The sequence below is a fragment of the Onychostruthus taczanowskii genome, unplaced genomic scaffold (genome assembly GCF_017590055.1).
Source record: "Onychostruthus taczanowskii isolate IOZ18803 unplaced genomic scaffold, ASM1759005v1 scaffold31, whole genome shotgun sequence".
In the NCBI taxonomy this organism is placed as follows: domain Eukaryota; kingdom Metazoa; phylum Chordata; class Aves; order Passeriformes; family Passeridae; genus Onychostruthus; species Onychostruthus taczanowskii.
In genome coordinates this window covers 2,889,113-2,906,998 of record NW_024500461.1, presented here as the reverse complement: position 1 = coordinate 2,906,998, position 17,886 = coordinate 2,889,113, and the positions used below count along the sequence as shown (strand labels likewise).

The 17,886-nt window shown below is 36.1% G+C and overlaps 1 protein-coding gene across 1 annotated transcript in view; it reads right to left on the bottom strand.

Moving 5' to 3' along the window:
• The window catches only part of LRRIQ1 (leucine rich repeats and IQ motif containing 1), a 102,447-nt gene extending 96,193 nt beyond the window's left edge, over positions 1–6,254 (bottom strand). Inside the window, exons 1-5 of the mRNA XM_041409860.1 lie at positions 6,114–6,254; positions 4,855–4,966; positions 3,842–3,912; positions 2,557–2,659; positions 1,661–1,866 (exon numbers count right to left, since the gene is read on the bottom strand). Of these exons, the coding sequence (XP_041265794.1) occupies positions 1,661–1,866; positions 2,557–2,659; positions 3,842–3,912; positions 4,855–4,966; positions 6,114–6,254 (633 nt within the window). The remainder of the gene's footprint in view (positions 1–1,660; positions 1,867–2,556; positions 2,660–3,841; positions 3,913–4,854; positions 4,967–6,113) is intronic.
• Between the last annotated feature and the right edge of the window lie 11,632 nt (positions 6,255–17,886).

Here is a 17,886-nt window from a genome sequence, read left to right as displayed (position 1 = left end):
CTTCAGAAAGTCAGCATCTAGGTATTGATCCAAACAGCTGCCACTTTACTCTCCAAGACCTGTACTACTATCTAACATTATCTAACATGAAAACTAGTTACCAAACCATTCAAAGTACAGGCAGCAAACAGAAACATGGCTGAACAATAGCATGAACAATCTCTCTTTAATTGCACTGGTATGTATTGGTAATATTAAAATCCTTCAAATGGGAATTTTGTCCAGTAAAGCTAAAAAAAATTTTCTGACTGAAATTGCTTCTAAATGGAAAATGAAAGTTCAAGTCTAGTTTCTCACTATTTACAAGTAAACAGCATTTTCCCCCTTGCTCAACATAACCTCAATCAGGAAAAAGTCTCAATCAGACTTTAAGTTAGCAGCCAGAAAGTTACTTACACAAATAACTAAAAACCAGGCTGATCCAGAACCATGTAACTCCTGGCGGAACCAAGATATATCAACCAAATCAAATATGGAGGATATGAAGAAAGTAGTATAAGCAACCGCTTTCAACTTGGAGCATAAAGTCTCCCATGGGCCTAAGCACTGTTTTTCACAGGCATTCAGAAGCATGCTGTTAGACAAAAGGAGACAGGCATCTAGATTCTTCTGCAACAGGGAAAGTTGGATTCTATTTCTCACCTCCAAAAGAAGCATTCCTGCAACAGCAGTATCAAAGTGCCTAAATATGGCCATGTCCGTCTTTCTCTAGAGAAAGCCATCCTACATCCAAAAATGTTTTGTGACAGCAAAGAGTCAAGAAGGCCTATCAGTTTTTCTGACTTTTTGAAAAGAGAGCTATAGCAGACATTGAACTGGCCTTCAGAGATCAAAGGTCTTTTCATTTACTAAGCCCTTCCTTACTACCGGTGACTTAATTACCTTGCTGCTGCCAAGGCACCTGGCTCTTCAGAAAGCCACAAATTAGTTAACTGAAAATGAAGTGTTAATGCACCTTTCAAAACACACTTATTTAGGCTAAATAACAAAATTCTGTTGCCTCACAAGTATAATATCTGAGAGCTAAATTTTTTCATGTTCTTACACTCTTTTATCCTTTATGATGCTCCACCCACTATAGCAAAACATGACTAGATAGCCTGAGAGTGCAACAGCCAACGTGATCATTTGTTGTGGCAGAACTCAGTAGATGAAGCCTGAGTAAGTTTCCCAGATAAAGATAGGGACAGCAAGTATTGTAACTTTTACCAGTGAAGACCAGCACCGGCTTTGCTGAACTGAATAATTTTGGCTCTGATTACTTCCATTAAGATTTTAACATTGAAATGTGAAATTGGGGTGGGAAGTCCAAACTAGCTAAGTGTTTTCTATTAGGACACAGTGACCATTTTTCATTTGTGATTAATTTCAGCACAGCTCTCATTTCCAGTACTTTGGCTGATTTAATACTATAAAAACTTTTTAAAGGCAAGGCTTAAGGAATAATTTAAAATTTAGCATAGCAAATTAATTCATTATTGATTAAAACAGTAAACATATAAAAGCCTGTGGACTACACTTAAATACGTTTTACAACTCACTGGCAACACAAGCAGATAGGGTTTAGGACAGTCATGCAGTTTGAGAGTAATTTTTTGACATTAAAACTAGAATTCAGATAGTCTAGACTGGAACAGATTGGCTTAATATCATTCATTACCTTATGCAGAAGATCTAACTTTATTCTTTCAGCTTCAAATTGCTGCAGATGCTGCAACCTTCTTGCATGTTCCTCTTCATTTTGTTTTTCTCGCGATTCTCTCTCAGCTTTCCACTTTTTCATCTTCTCATCTTCAAGCTCAAGTGCTTGTCTATACTGTTCTTCTACTTCACGATGGGCAAGACTTATGCTCATTTCAAGATCACCTATGAATCAACCAAGAAAACATTTTATTTAATTTCCTAATAAGGACTGGGGAACATTAAACAGTTTCAAGGTATTTGACAAGAAAAAATCCTATGATTATATAGCCAGCAATATATATCTGATTTCCTACAAGTATTATATAATATATAGGAAATCAGAACTACAGCACAAGTCCTTTCCATCAGAGATGTCTTGTTATTCTGCACACTTACTAACTCTGCAACTACCATGCTTATTCTAAAAATGTACAATTCAGGATTGCAAAGGATGTCTTCTGTGGCTTTTAGTGCTTTAGCACTGATATGCTCCAGCCCAAGTCACCCAAAGGCCACGGTAAGGGAACATTCTCAGCCAATGTGACCACAAAAAAAAAAAGCCAAACCAAATTCCAAAAACCAAAACTCCAGCAAAAATCTGTGGCCAAAGCAGAACCTGCTTAGTGCCTCTGAGCAGCTTTCATTTTTGAGTGGTATTTTTTGACACTAATTTCTATGATGATTTTATGATCTTGAAATGAGATAAAGGCAAAAGTGTTTGTTTATGTCAAATCCATCAAGTATCAAGCCCTGTTGTATACTGCAATGTGAAATTATTTAAAAAAAATGCTGTGATACTTATGACAACAGAAAAGCAGGAAATAGTTATATGTTAAAGATCAACTCAACCAAATGAATAATGTGCTTGCTTACCTGTAAGAAAGTGGTCCTCAGTGACTGCTTCATCACTGATGGACTGACTATAATCAGGTGTTGCAGCAAGCTGCAAGTCTTCATTTTCAACTTCAAGCAGTATCTAACATAGTTTAAAATTGTTATTAAAAAACAAGAAACGAAATTGAAAAGCAGAACATTATAAAAATCTTCCAGAACAAGGATAATATTTTTATCATATCACAAGTACAACAATGTGAAACTTACTGCTGACTGGAATCCTTACACATTGAATAATGCTAACATATCAGTTATTGTTTTCTAGAATAACAAATATCTTAGTATTTATCAAAATACATAATGTTTATATGTGTTTTTTAAAATATATTTAATATTTTGACTTGGAAAAATGAATGTCTTGCATTCGAGATTTATTTTACTTTCTGTGAAACCAAGCACTTACGTATGAATACTGTTAATGCACACTGGGGAAGAACTAGTTATAGAGCAAATTTTTAAGAAGACTATTTCAAAATAATACAGTGGGCACAAGGATTGCTATATTTATTTCATTGTTCTTTACTGGCAAGTAAGCTATTCCTGCTCATTTATCATCTGTTCATCACATGCTTTGGGCCTATATTAATATTTGTAAGGCAGCTAAAGTCACATGAAGTAATTGTGCTGTTTTAAACAATGGTCTTCTGAGAACAAAAAATCATGTTTGCAAGAGTGCTCACTAATAAAATCCAGGCAGCAAATTAAAAGTGAATAAATTAAACACAGTTTTATATTTTCCTAAGAAAACTTCAGTGAGTTATTCAGTCAAATCCTATGAAAATATAGAAGCACTCATGTTCATAACACTTGAATTGTCTTTGAAAGAGATTACTATGTTTATATTTTCTATAAAATAATGGAATATATAAGGAGCAAGATTAATAGTAGTACATCTTCCTGATCATCATAAAAAAATAAGATTAGAGAAGCTTAAAAGTGTTATCATAATATTAAGATAATGTTCTCCAAACAACTATCAATAAAGGATTATTCAGCTTTGTTTAATTTTGTTGATTTTTGTGCTCAGTATCTCAGATAATTTATTTTACATTTGAATGCTTATAGACATATTGTATTGCAGTCGATGTCCTAATTCTAAAGAATTCTGTATAGAAAATCATCTTAATACCTTATGGATAGTCTAACAGAAAAAAAAGGGAACACGTTTATAGATCTCCTTAGGAGGCCACTAAAGCAAGGGTAAGTTATCTAGATTATTTAATAGAATTTTATTCCCTATAAATAATGTATAAATAAAAAATACCTTTTCATTAAATTGTTTTGAATCTTCATTCGATTTAGAAGGATGGCAAGAAATTACTTCATAAATGGCATCTAAAGAAAAAATAAATAAAAAATGTAGTTCACAGTGAGAAAATCCCTTACGAGCGCTCAGTTTTGGTCTACGCTTATTGACTCAATTTGTTTAAACTAAAATAAAAGAGTTTTTTTATCCTTTCCTTCTCCTCCAGTTTTACTTAAATATGTATGGGAATCATTTATATAGATTAAAAGCAGGAAATGTGTGTAACAGAAACAGACACAATGATACTGTAAGAATACAGTGATAGCAAATATGAAAGAATTCCACATCATGAAAAACAGCAGAACATTTTCTGTGCAGAAAAATACAGTATAACTTGTATCAGAGAGGTCAAAATTTAACAAAGAACTACAAAAACAATGAAGAGTAAGACTGCATTACAAAAAAAGAATAAATGGGGATGTTCCTCAGATACCAAAATTTGTAGTCAATGTTGAACTTCTGGTCACCAAGCCTATTGCACTAATGGAACAGAGAGTGGCACATAAACCATGAGCTTGGCTTCAGTCACACAGCTGACAGCAATATTTGTTTTGCCAATAAATGATCATTTCATCCAATGAGAGCTTGGGCATCTCTCAAGGTAGACTTTAAACATATCCTGTGGGAGTCAGTTGTACCTGAACCCTGCATTTCAGCTCCTACTGACTTCATTTTAGACTTTCATGAAGAGTCTGGCCTGGGCTCTGTCTCAGAGATTAACCTTGCAACTTGCCTTCTTTAGCATTAGATGAGTTTTTTAAAAAGTTTAATTTCTGCTCAGATGTTAATTCAAGAAGATAGCATTGGATGGCTTTATTCCTAGAGATTTTCATCATGCATTCAGAAGCTGATGGAATAGGTTTCACTGCTTGTTCTACTTAAAAGTTTGCATTATTTTATTGATGCTTGTTAGTCTAATGTCCACGGGCAATATGAGGTGTGCAGACATTTTAACTGTGATTAATGCTTACTTCTACTTTGCTCATCTTCTAAGTCCTGCAGTATAAGCTTTTCAGCATCTTGATTGCTGCTCTTGATAAAGTTTAAATAGGCGAGAACTGATTCTGGTAAGTCACCTGAAATCTAGAAAAACACAACCTTTGACATATATTCTACATTTCCATCTCACTGGCTTGCAAAGAGGTAAATAATTAACATAGGAGAATAAAGATTTGTTTTGGCTTCACCTATAAAGCACTGACGGAAATTAAGCAGCAATTTCCACCAAAATACTTCCAAACTCCTATACTCTTATTTTCTTATCACCCACTGAAAAATTAATAAATCTAATCTTAATTACATTCTAATCAAATTTTAGTAATGTATCTTGCACTCTCTCCAGAAACACATTTCAATAAATTATTCTGTTTATAACTGTGTTGGACCAAGAAATTAAAGAAAAAGGATAAGTTAAAAATTAACAAATACCTGTAAGGTACAGAATCTTTTTCTTTTCAGGATAAATAAACTTTAAATTTATTCATGTTTAAAGTATGTACATAGAACCAATGCTTCAGTTTTCTTTATTACATAGAAACTTTCTATTCAAAAGACTGCCTTTAATGTCAAGATTTTGGGAAAATGGTCCGCCTTCTCTCAAATGTGCAAATTGTGGTTGACATTGCTGACATTGCTCAGTATGTGAGTGCTTACACACTTATCACTGATGCCTTTGTCCATGTCATATGAACCATGATTTATGATCAATATTATCAACGCTAAAATCCTACAAACCAATCCCTATGCTATGAATCTGAAAGATTGAAATGGCAGAAAAGGACCCAAATAACTGATTTTATTTCAGAGGAAAGCCACTTTCCAAAATAAGAAATCATCTAAGAAAGAGGACTTGAAGAACCTATTTATACGAAATTAGTATCTGGAAATCTTTGAAGGAAGCTCCTAAACCAGGCTCTTGTAAGATTAAAATACAGATTTCAGTGAAGAATCATGAGTTTATTCGTCCAGATTTAATCTACCTCACCAAATCTTCCAGCTTCAGAGGATTCTAAAACAAAATCCCCAGCTCTGATCTTCTCAAGCAGAATGCTGATATCCACCTCTCTTATTGTTACATTTTTCATGAAGCAATACTACCAAGACTACGGTTCAGATCAAAGCCCCAGCTTAGGCGTGTCGAGGAAATGTTCACTCATCAAATGGGCTTTCCAATGCCAGAAGCAGTTTTAGCTTGCTGAATACACTGATTTTTACCTCAATGAATACTTACTGACTCACTGTCACTCAAGGCTTCCTCTGACACCTCTGTGTCAGCCTCATCTGTTCCAAACGGCGAAACACTGATTCTGCCTAATTCAATTTCTACTTCTTTTTCAATTCCTTCAATATCTTCCGACATTCTACTTCCCATAGGGTCTTATCTGTTTTGAAAGCTACACAAAAAAAAAAAAAAAAAAAAAGTAATACCTTTCAACACAGCATAAACCAAAATAAACGGAGTCCTCAAAATAAGACTAAGAATATAGAAAGTTTTAATGATACCGAGAAAGCGGTGAGAAATGATGTAACCTAAAGAGGTAAAAACTTGTGGATGGATAGAAGCAGGGGGAAACGGCCTCCCTCCCCGCTTTCGAAACCCCTTGCCCCCTGCAGTTAGGGGAATGGGAGGCAGCGAGCTCGGCTCCTGCACCGGGAGACCGGGCACACGGAGCGCACTCCTGCCGGGAAAGCGAGAAGCGGCTCACGGCTAAACGAAAACTACATCTCCCGAAAGGCACCGCGCTCGCAGGCAGCACCGGCCATCGCGGCTTCCTGACAGGGGAGCGGCTCCACCCCTTTGCATGCTGGGAGTTGTAGTCCAGCGCTCAGAGCGCCCGCTGTCCTCCGGTCCCCCCCGTCCACTTCACGTACCCACTCACCTGTCGTTCAGTCAAGCTCCTCACGGAGCCTCCGCCTTTCTGACCGCTTCTGGAGAGCGGCCGCCCCTTCGCACCTGAAATTCCGCACCTGCCAACAGCGGACGGTGGGGAGCTCCGAGAGAGGACGAGAGCTCCGCACCGCGCTGCTACCGCGGGAGCGTCTCCACGGCAACGGGAAACAGCGGCTCCGACGGGCAGCGAGAGGAGCCAGACTTCGCCAGGAGCTGCCGTTTCGCGTTCTTGGGGCGTTGGGCAGCGCCCCCCGGCGTGACGCGGAGCACCGCGCAGCACCTTTTCCCATGGATTTATTTGGGGTTTTTTTTTCTTTAATATTGGGGTTTGAGGTTTGTTTGTTTGGTTTGGGGTTTTTTGTAGTTTTGTTTGTTTGTTTTGGGGTTGTTGTTGTTGTTTGAGGGTATTTTTATTTTGGTTTTGGATTCGTTTTTTGGTTTTAGTTTTGGTTTGTGTTTGGGTTTTTTTTTTTGAAGTCATAAACTGGAATTCAGTGTTCACAATAAATTGCAAGAAGCAGTTAAGCGGAAAAAAAAAATAAACGCATACTGAAGCCACAGTAAAGGTGGTTTATGAAAACACACCAGATATGCCTTCTGTCTTCCCATGCTGGGGCTGGTCATGGCTCGGCAGGGCTGGCTGCTACCGGGGGACGCTGGGCTCTGGGCTGGCCAGCCTGGCACGGGTGCAGGGGGACCAGTGGCTCAGCATGGCCCTGCCGGTGCTGCACATAGGGAGCAAACAGGAGTTAAAAAACATCCAAAAAAACAAGCGGGAGAAAGGTAAATACAAATACAAATTCACAGAGTCATAGCAACCTTTAACATCATCTCTTCCAAATGACCTGCCGTGGGCAGGGACACCTTCCACTAAAGCAGGCCTTGAACACGGGGATGGGGCACCCACAGCTTCCCTGGGCAAACTCTTCTCAAGCCTCACCACCCTTTGTGGTGTAAAGAATTTCCTTGTAGCATCTAATCTAAATTTGCCCTCTTCTAGCTTAAAACCTACCCCCTTGTCCTACAACTGTCTGTGGTGTAAAGTCTCTCGCTGGGACTTTAAATTACTTGAAAATTAATTTAAAAGTCCCTCAATGGTTATTAAAAGCTGGAGAAAATGTCCAGCTGGAGAATTAGAGACTAAATAGAATTCAGTCTAGGAAAAGTTGCACAGATCAGGCAGCGTACAGATAATAACATTTTTGTGTGTTTATAGGGAGCACATCTAACCCTGAGTCTGATGAGGAATACCAAGATGCAAAAATAGGTATAACAAAAATTAAGAGCTAAAAGATAAATTTCAGTTTTGCATAGAAAATGTGCATTTTGGGGGCAGTGGGACGGATCTGCCAAAAGTGGTAGGGGTTTTCCCATCTGTTGTCCTTAGAATAAGCTGAGTACCTCTCTGAACGTTTTAGGAGTGTTAAACAAAAAATATTTGCTTCAAGAGCAACTGATTACCATTTTCTCACCAGTGTTATGGATAAGCATGATAATTAAATATTAAAAAATTGAAATGTATCCATTTGAAATCCACCCTTTAATATAATCATATCACTGGTAAACTTTTCAATGTGATCAACTCTTTATTCACTGATTGAATGTGCACTTAATGCTTCTTTTGTAGCGGAGTTCTGCAGTGCACATACTGAATAAAAACCATGTCCTGTCTTACCAAATAAAGGAGATACTTCCTAGAAATCATAGAAAGATTTAATTTCATCAAATGAAATGAAGACTTGTCAAACCACTACTCACTCAACCCTAAGGCTAAACTTAACACTAACTCCTACCCTTGCCCTAACCCTAATCCAAACCCTAAACTTAACCCCAACACGAACCCTAACAATAAAACCCCATCCATGTGGGTAGTGGAGTTTAGAAAGAAGTAGGAGCAGCAGTATTGATCCTTACTGGGACCACCTTGCCATTCATGTTAGAGCCATACTGTTCCTGGAGCTGTAGGCTCTCTTACTCACTGAACCCTGACCCTAACCCCAAACATTGCCCTGACCCTCAGAGTAACCCTAAAGTCCCAATCCCCGTAGGTGCTTGATTTTAGAAAGAAGTAGGAGCAGCAGTGTTGGGGCCATGCTGGGATTGCCTTGGCATGCCTTTTCCAGCTCAATTGTTCCTGGAGTTGTAGGATCTTTGACTCACTCAACACTAACCCTAACCCTGATCTTAAAGACATTTGGGATTGTGCAGAGATCCTCATTGCCATGGGTTACACAGATTGAAAGGTGTGGATTTATCAGTTGTGGCACCTTGCCCTGATGCCCTGGCAATGCCTTTTGGATTGCCAGTGTCCCTGAAGCTGTAGGTTCTGCAGCTCTCTGAACCCTCACACAAACCCTAAGTGTAGCTTGTTGTTGCTGCTGAGATCCCCATCCCCAGTGTTGGCACTGATTCAAAAACTGTAGAGTGAACAGAGCTGTGCTGTAACTAAAATTCTTCATTTTGTGAATTTGGAAATGAAGAGAAAAAAATTGCATGGCATGGAATGACAGGAAGTGAATCAAAATCAGCTGAAATTTCCTGAAACCTGTTGCCTGTATTGAGAAAGTCTGGGCTGACCATCATAAGAAATCTTCTCTGTTCTAAGGATGTGGTTATGCTGGATTTCAGGAAGAAATATATCACTGCTTGATCATTCTCCATAAGTTAGGATGGAAATATTCAATGCTGGTAGGGAACTTCTTATGTAGAAACAATACTATAAAATGTAAGCTAATTTATAAGGATAATATTTTTAATTTTTAGGTAAATATTTTAAGATTAACTGAATTGTTATTAAAATTTCTCAGAATAAATCTCTGAAACCCCATGGGTAAGATTCCAGTTTTCAGGTTGAATATGTAATTGTTCAGGATTTTTTTCCTAAAAAAAAAATGCATCACACTACTGTTTTGATACATTCTATTGTTGAAAACCAAGAATAAGTTCAATGACTCTTAAAAGTTGTGAAGCTTCTCCAGGGAAATTGAAAAGCCTGTTGTGACATACATTCTATAATTTTACAAGATGCACTGTTGACCCCATTATTGACTCCACTCCACTGCAGAGCTAGTTTGAGAAACTTACTACAGCTTTCTTTGCGCTGAAATCCAGCAGAAGAAGTTTTATAACCCAGGCATTGAGGATCTAGACAGGGCAGGCTAAGCTTGTGTTTGCTGAATATTTTCTTCTAAAAAATGAAATTTGATATATATGTAATGTGTTTTCTATGTAAAAAAAGTTGTTAATGCAGGACAAATTTTGACTGCAGAAGCTTCACATTTGTCATCTCTTTGTTTCAGCTGGTATCCTTACTATTCAGTAAGTGCACTTAGAATAGAAGAACAAGTGTATGCCAGGCTACATAAATCTTGCTACATAAATTTTCCAAAATACATGCTGTTTCCAAATGTCTTTAGCAACTTAAAATAAAAAAGACCAAAATCAAAAGCAAAACAGAACAAAAATGTATGTGTACAGTGTAGCAGAGGCAATGGAGACTATACACCATCTTGATGCTCCTACTGCTGCTGTTAATTTTTTGTTCAATGTAACAGAAAATACTCTTAAAATTTATAAAATATTGTCTGGAGAAATAGAGTTCCATTGTGATTTATAAGAGTGCTTATATTTTTTTTCATAATGAACTGAATATATGATTGTACTTTCAGCTGTGATTCAAAACCAAAAACAAAAAAAAAAATTAAAATAAGAGGTAAAAAACAAATACAAAAGTTCTATTTATATATCTTCAGTGGAATTTTCTTGGCAAGAAATCTGTTTTCTTTTTCTTATTTAGCAGATTTAAATTTTTTTTTTGGATGTTCTTAATTTAAAAAACCATCCTTCCTTCCCCCCCTTCCCATCAGGCTCTGTGTCTCATGCTTTTGACGTTTGGCTTGTGGCTTTTATTTGACAGAAACAATTTCTTCACTGTTTTTTTCTGAATATAAATAGAATTTTTCTTTTGTTTTAAATGATAGTAGAATAAAAATGCTCCATCACTGGAAGTGTTCAAATCCAGGCTGGAAGCAGCTTTGAACAACCTCTTCCAGTGGCAGGTGATCCTGTCCATGGCAGGGGTGTTGGAAGTAGAGGGTCTCTAATGTCCCTTCCAACCCAAACCATTTTAAGATTGTATGGTTCTATGTAATCGACAGAAGAAGTAATAGATTTTTTTTTTTTTTCACAAGGTGGCAGTATTGGATTGAGCTGCATGGCTGTAAGGTTTTTTTCCCTCTGGAGTATGTTTTCCATCATTATGTGTTACGATTATCAAAACAGGAGAAAAGATATTACTATATCTACAATTTAGATATTGTTATAATTTATGCAATTGATTTGTTTCTTCCTCTTGGTATACAACTTATAGATGAATCACGGAGAAGCAAATCGTCTCTATTCATATTTTCTTTATATCATTTACCAGACTGCATTTGACCTGCATTTGATGAGATGATAGATCCTTTAGGTGAGCATTTGGGTGGAATATAGACATAAAGAAAAGCCTGGTCCAGAATACAGAAACTTGAAGGCACAGATAGGTACAGTATGGCTACAATATTGAAATATCAAAGTATGATTCAAAAGCTGTTACCTATGTAGACTAAATTGAAGACTCTGTGTGTATATACAATTCCTACTTTTTAAGGGAATAACACTTTTATTTCTGAAAAATTGCCTTGTAACTATACATTCTTATTATCATTTTGATACCACTTTTCCTCCTTGTTTTGTTTATTGTCACCCTTTTGGGAGATCTGTTTTAGACTGTGTGAAGGGTGAAGCAGAGAACTGTGCTACTGATTAATTTGTTAAGCACTACAAATATAAATTTGCACAGCAAAGAGTGAAACCCAGGTGCTATAACCAGGAAACTTCTTCCTTCTTCCTCCCTGCTACTGCCTAGGCATGTAGTGTGTGCCTCATATTAGGTGATGAAACAAAAACATGTGTGTCATTTCCAGCTTCCATGGAGTGATCTACTATCACAGTACCTAAATACTGTGGGTGAAATTTTGTTTTCACTGGAAATAAGCAAAATCATCTATCTTTTTATTTTGCATCTTATAGCTCAGAGGAGTTCCTAAATAGGCATGGGACTTAGGTACCATTGTCTTTCAAACAGGAAATAAAGAAATAAGAATTTTCTTCAGAAGAAAGAAGAAGCAGCTTAAAAACAGCTTTTGTTCTTCACTTCCAAGAAAGTTATGGCTGTGTCTTTTAGCCCAACACAGGGAGTTGTGCTTTGCTTGAAGTCTGCTTCTTAGACTATGATGTCACTTTCCACAGGTTTCCAAGAAAGTAAATTCTTATTTTTGTTGAAATCACTGTAAATAATAGTCATGAAGAACTGTACACAAGGTTCTGGAATTTTTTACTGTACTACTCACTTATCCAAAATAATGTTTATACATAGCTTGGCTTTGTGCATTTTTTTCAGTATATGAGTTTTCAAATCCTGGTATTTGTAATGCAAATGGCAACATTGGTGCTAATAATGATGAAAAAAGAAGGATGTAAATAAATTATGTGGAACTGCTGATAACTTAAAATTTGTTTATGCAATTAATTAAAACATGTCTAATAGTCATTTCCCACTGTAAACTGTATTACCATTTGATTGAAGTTGACTATTTTACATGTTGACCAGGAATAGTAGAACATGTGAAAAACTTAATTTGAGGAATTCAGCTTAGTTCAATGTATATATATATATATATAGTAAATGGGAGTGCATGGAAATAAATTTCCAGTTTCTCCCCTGCAAAAAACCACACCTATCCTATGCAGGAATGTGGAATCAGCAGTGGAAGGGACAGCTTTATTTTTGTTGAGGGATTTCCTGGGTATCTGCAGGTATGGGAGGAAGCATTACATGCTGAGCTGTGTCTGTTAGCAGGTGACAGAAGTTGTCCCCTGTGCAATTGATAGTAGGACTCACTGATATCATGGCATACAAAATGCACCAATGAATGATTAACATTATTGCTTGAACTTGTATTTTAGGTGCAAGCAGAGATCTAATCTAAGGAACAGGTATCTTCAATTTGAACAGCAGCAAGCCACAATAAATACTAACATAGCTGCTGTCTCTAGTAACTGTTCCACTTCGAAACTTTATTCAGTCATTTATTTTTTACACATAGCAACTGCAATAGCTTGAGTAGTTCTCACAGTGTTATGTGGAAGATAATCTCTACTGAATCAATACCAGCCTGGCCACTTTTCTATTCCGTAATTTCAAAGGTTATGGTTTAAGAAAACCTCTAATGACAGTGTTCTCATAAGGTTCATATGGCTCTCCAAAGCCTGCTGCTATTCAGGCAGAGTACAGCACAAATAAATTACTTTTAGTCCTTCAAAGTGCATCTGTATAATCAAATTTCTTTATCAAATGTTGATTTCTAATGACGGAATCATACCTGTTTTATATAATGGTTTTATATTTTGAAAGATTTAAACTGTCATGAATAATGCATTCTGGAGTCAGCTATTTGTGCTAGAAAAATTGATTGAAAAATTGTAATTACTCTTGATCTCAACCTTAATTAAGTGTTGCTGAAGTATAATGGTTACATAATCATTAACTGTGGAAAGCTTTTGAGATTTGTTTTTAGGATGGCTATAACAAGGAAAATGAGGTGGAGAGTTTAATTTTTTCGTTGCTTTGTAATGAAACCTTTTAGTGGCCTAGGATTTCTCCTCTGCATACATTCCCTGCTGCAGACTCTCTAATCAGACTCTTTGTGATGAGCTTGCCCATTTTAATTAATGTTGAAGGTGTATTTTATCAGTCTCAGCGAAGATGCACAATCTAGAGCCGATAGGAGATGTTCATTCCCCCATCCTACAGCAAAACATGTCCAGGCCAGATTCTGTGGTACTCACAAAAACTTATATCACATTATGTCTAGAATCAATTTTTGGTTTGTGTTTATTATTATATGCTACTGTGCCTATTAAAAGTAAGTATGAGAGTAGGATTTAGTATTTCAGGACAGATTAGGTAGAACTAAAATGTTTCCTGGCTCTCCTGGCTCCAGCTGGGCAAATCACCTTGTGCCTGCCTGTGCTGTGTATGTGATTTGGGTTGCTTCATTTATCCTGCCCTTTGGCATTACAATTTTCCTATTAGTGCAATGGCTATGATGTGTCTTGGGTCATGTTTGGCAAATTGATTAGAATGCTGCTGCTTGCAAGTAATCTTTGAAGGAAGAAGCCTGAATATCAATAAAAGATCAAGGATTGTACTATCCATCAACACTCTTAACAATATGCATATATCAAGTCCTATAAGTATTTATTAACAGGTTCACAATCAATTGAACAACAGAAATGATTTTATTACTGAATACAGGAATGAGAGTCTGACTGAGCAGGAACATTCTGAATGCTATGCAGCATGATGTAAGGAAAAAGCCCCGCAAGTCATACCTAAAAATACTGCATTCATCAGAAATGTGTATACCAATCAGAACTTATTTTAAAAATCTCATTTAGTAAAGGATTAATTTTTCAAGTTCTGCTGCTATTATCTGATGTGGGTTGGCAGATTCCTTGCTGTTATATGGGTCACTATTGATGAAATTAAACTCTTGAAGAACTTCTCATTTCATGTAGGAACACAGAGAGTTCTGGTCACTGAAAGCTGAAAAAATTCCTGCAGCTGAAAAAGTTAATGGGAGTCCTGGTATTTTTACAGTGCTAGATTCTATAAAACACTTGATCTGCTTATGTCTTGAGGCTGATGTGAATCAAGCAGAGATGTTATGAGGTCAAAATACAGCTCCTCCTGTGAGAAAATTTGAATAGATTTTGCACTGATATTCTCAGAAATAGTGCTTGAGGTCTAAAATGAGCTTGCAAATTAGGACTTTCAATACACATACTTAGTTATTACTCAAAATATTTCCTGTGGCCTGGCAGCAGGTAATTTGTTTACTACTTTAGAAAAGTCTTTTAAAACATTTGGATGGTGTCAATTATATTAGAAGTAGTTAGGAATGTTTTTGACCAGTGATCTGTTATCCACCTTTGAAATTAATTCTGTATTATGAGCTTTTAATTACAAACACTACAGTTTAACAACCTAATATGGTTTAATATGCTTCTATGGATCAACTGTGAGTCCCTTAATATGACTTCTTCCAGGGCTGAGTTACATTATTTTTAATGAGTGCTGAAGATAATTGATGATTCCAGATAACTCACAAAGCATATAGGTCTAGTCTCAAGACTACAAATGCACTTGCAATGTATTTTTAAAATCTGTTCTTTGAAAATCTATTCATTGCATTCATGATTTCTAAAGTGATTAGTGGTGACCCCATTATGTCAATGGTTAAGCCAGACTATGTGCTGGTATACTTGACTGCAGTTTTATTGGACTGTTGTAGGAGCACAGACTCACCACCCAACCAGCTACTGGAATCATTGGCCTCTGCCATGAGAAAGACAAAAAAAAGAGAAGATAATGAATAGTATTTTATATATTCTTTGTGATATTTAGTAAACTGCTTAAAGATGGTAACTATTTTAACTAAAACCATGGAGTTGTTGAAATGGAATACCTATATAGGGAAAGGACAGCTTTTGCTAAGTTACCTAATTTTCAAAATTTAGAAGATCTTGAACTGACGCTTTAAAACATGAAAATGACATGTTGTTTAGCATCTCTGAGCTAAAATACAGAAGACTTTCATCCCAATAAACAATTCAAGTATTTCTGAAGATTCATTCTGATTCAGAATGAGAATTTCCTGTAATTTTCTACATGAAAAAAATTCCATTCTCCAAGCTGTTTGATAGTTTAGTTTTTGTTTTACTGGTATTGAAGTAGGTTGTTGGGAAGAGCTAGATGATGATTATTTGAACACTGCATAGTGTTTGCTTTGTCCTCCAAGTTTGAGCTACGTGTTGAAGACAGATCAATTGCTATTAAAATGAGTTGGAAAAGGGAGATTGCTAAAGATCTCAGAGAGGAAAATTTTGGCCAATTAAAAGGAACAAAGGAATAAATAAATAAATATTCTCAGGATTTGGTCCATATTTAACTTTCTACATCCAAGTTTCTGTGTTTTTATTTGATTTCTATTGTAGATGGATTGCCATGGAAGATACAATGCCACACAGTGGGAAAGGAGCTAAACAAAGAAAAATAATACTCAGTTCTTGTGTCCATGCACAAAATGCAATCTAAAGAAATGGTTTTATGATGTCCCAAGGGATTCAACACACAGTGTGGTAAGAAATAAAATTTCTTGAAAAATGTTACTTTTGTTACTAAATAGACTTTAGAAAAAGAAGCACAAAACATATTTTCCTTCAAGATGTGGCTTACAAATGCCAAAGTTTTAACAATTCATTGTTTTGTCTCTGGTCACGTGGAAGCCTTGGTTTTTACTTGTTAGCTGTCAGTCATGTAGGCAGTTCTAAATTAAGGATGCTTTAATAGAACAGGAGCTGTGCCTGATCAATATCACAGGGAAATTTAGAAGTGGTTTAAGAAGCATCTTGGCATAAACCCATGCTGTGCAAATCAATGATGACAATGGAAAATGGCAGTACATAAAGAGTGGACCGTGCATTTTCCACTCATAATTGTGGGCAATATCTCCACTTGTTTGTATTATTGGTTTCCAGAGCATCTCCAATACTTTACAGGATAAGTGGAATGAGCAAGACACTGAAATATGATGTGTTTTGTGAGTCCAGTCCATGTGAGCATTTATGGGTCTTAATATCAAAGGACTGGTTTGCATAGGACCACCTGATATCACCACCTGAGCTGTGATACATATCACATGAGCAAAGTGATACCTATTTTCCTCTTCTGAAAACCATGCAATGTTACTAGGACCAGCCAATGAGGACAAAAATGCAGTGGGCAGTTGTTGCTTCTTGATAAAGCAGAACAGTAAATAATGGAAAGTTGTCCAGTGACATCTGCTCTTGTCTAGTTTTGTTCATCAGTTCTGAATTTCTCCCTGTTTCTACAAACCCTTGTCATTATTAAAAAAAAAATAATTTCTAAGTATAGAAAACATTTATGTATATGTTTTATTGTATTTGTACCTATTTTAATCTACATAATAATTTGACAATTTTTTAAAAAACAATATAATAAATATACATTTTAACCTGAAACCTATACATATAGATTTCAGCCTATTTTCATAACAATCAATGAAAACTTGAAAATATTTTTTCAGCATTTACTTGTAAGTTAATCTCTCAATTAAACACACTAAAAAAGCAAAATCTGTTTTGATTAAGTAAGTTCTGGAACTTTTCCACGCAAAAATGTCAAATTTTCTTAAGAACAAGCTGCTTAGTTCAGATAATTTAAATAATGCTATTGCTAATATTTCCCAGTAAACATTACTGATGTATTTGCTTTCTGGCAGGTAATTATCAGAACCTATCATACCACACAGAAAGGTTCTATTCTATATATTTTAAAAGTATGTTCTTATTAAGATGCAATATAAATTCCAAAATTGACATGATTTTTCTTGACATCCCTTTTAATATACTTGCCTAGGGATGTGAAGAACATTTAAATACATAGTTTGAAAACAATGCTCTTACCTTAATCAAAATTACTGTCAGCCTACTAACCACACAGGTAAGATTACTTCTAAGCAGAAAACCCACAAAATGATGGTATTTTTACTGGGAGTAAAAATCAATCCAGTGCCATTTGGTTTTGACATGCTCTACAAATTTTTTAAATATTTCCATCAATTTTAATTCGAAGAAAGATCAAGCACTGTTTACCAACAATCTGCCATATATTCAAACACCATCAGAGATTGTGCTGTCCAAAGCCTGTAAAATTAAGCGATTGACCAGGCTTCTGGGACCAAACAGCATTTCAAGGCCAGGAAGTGGTTAAAGAGAATGTAAAATCTCTGCATCAAAGACCTCTTTTGTCCTCTGTTTGTACAGAACCTACTCCATGAGTGCATTAAATCAAAGAAGGCAAAACAATGAAATCTCTTCTCCCACATCTATGAGAAAATTTTCTTTGACAAAAAGCATAGAACTTTCAATCATAGAACAAAATCACATGAATAATGGCAAAAAGAATTGATTGTTCACTCTACAGATA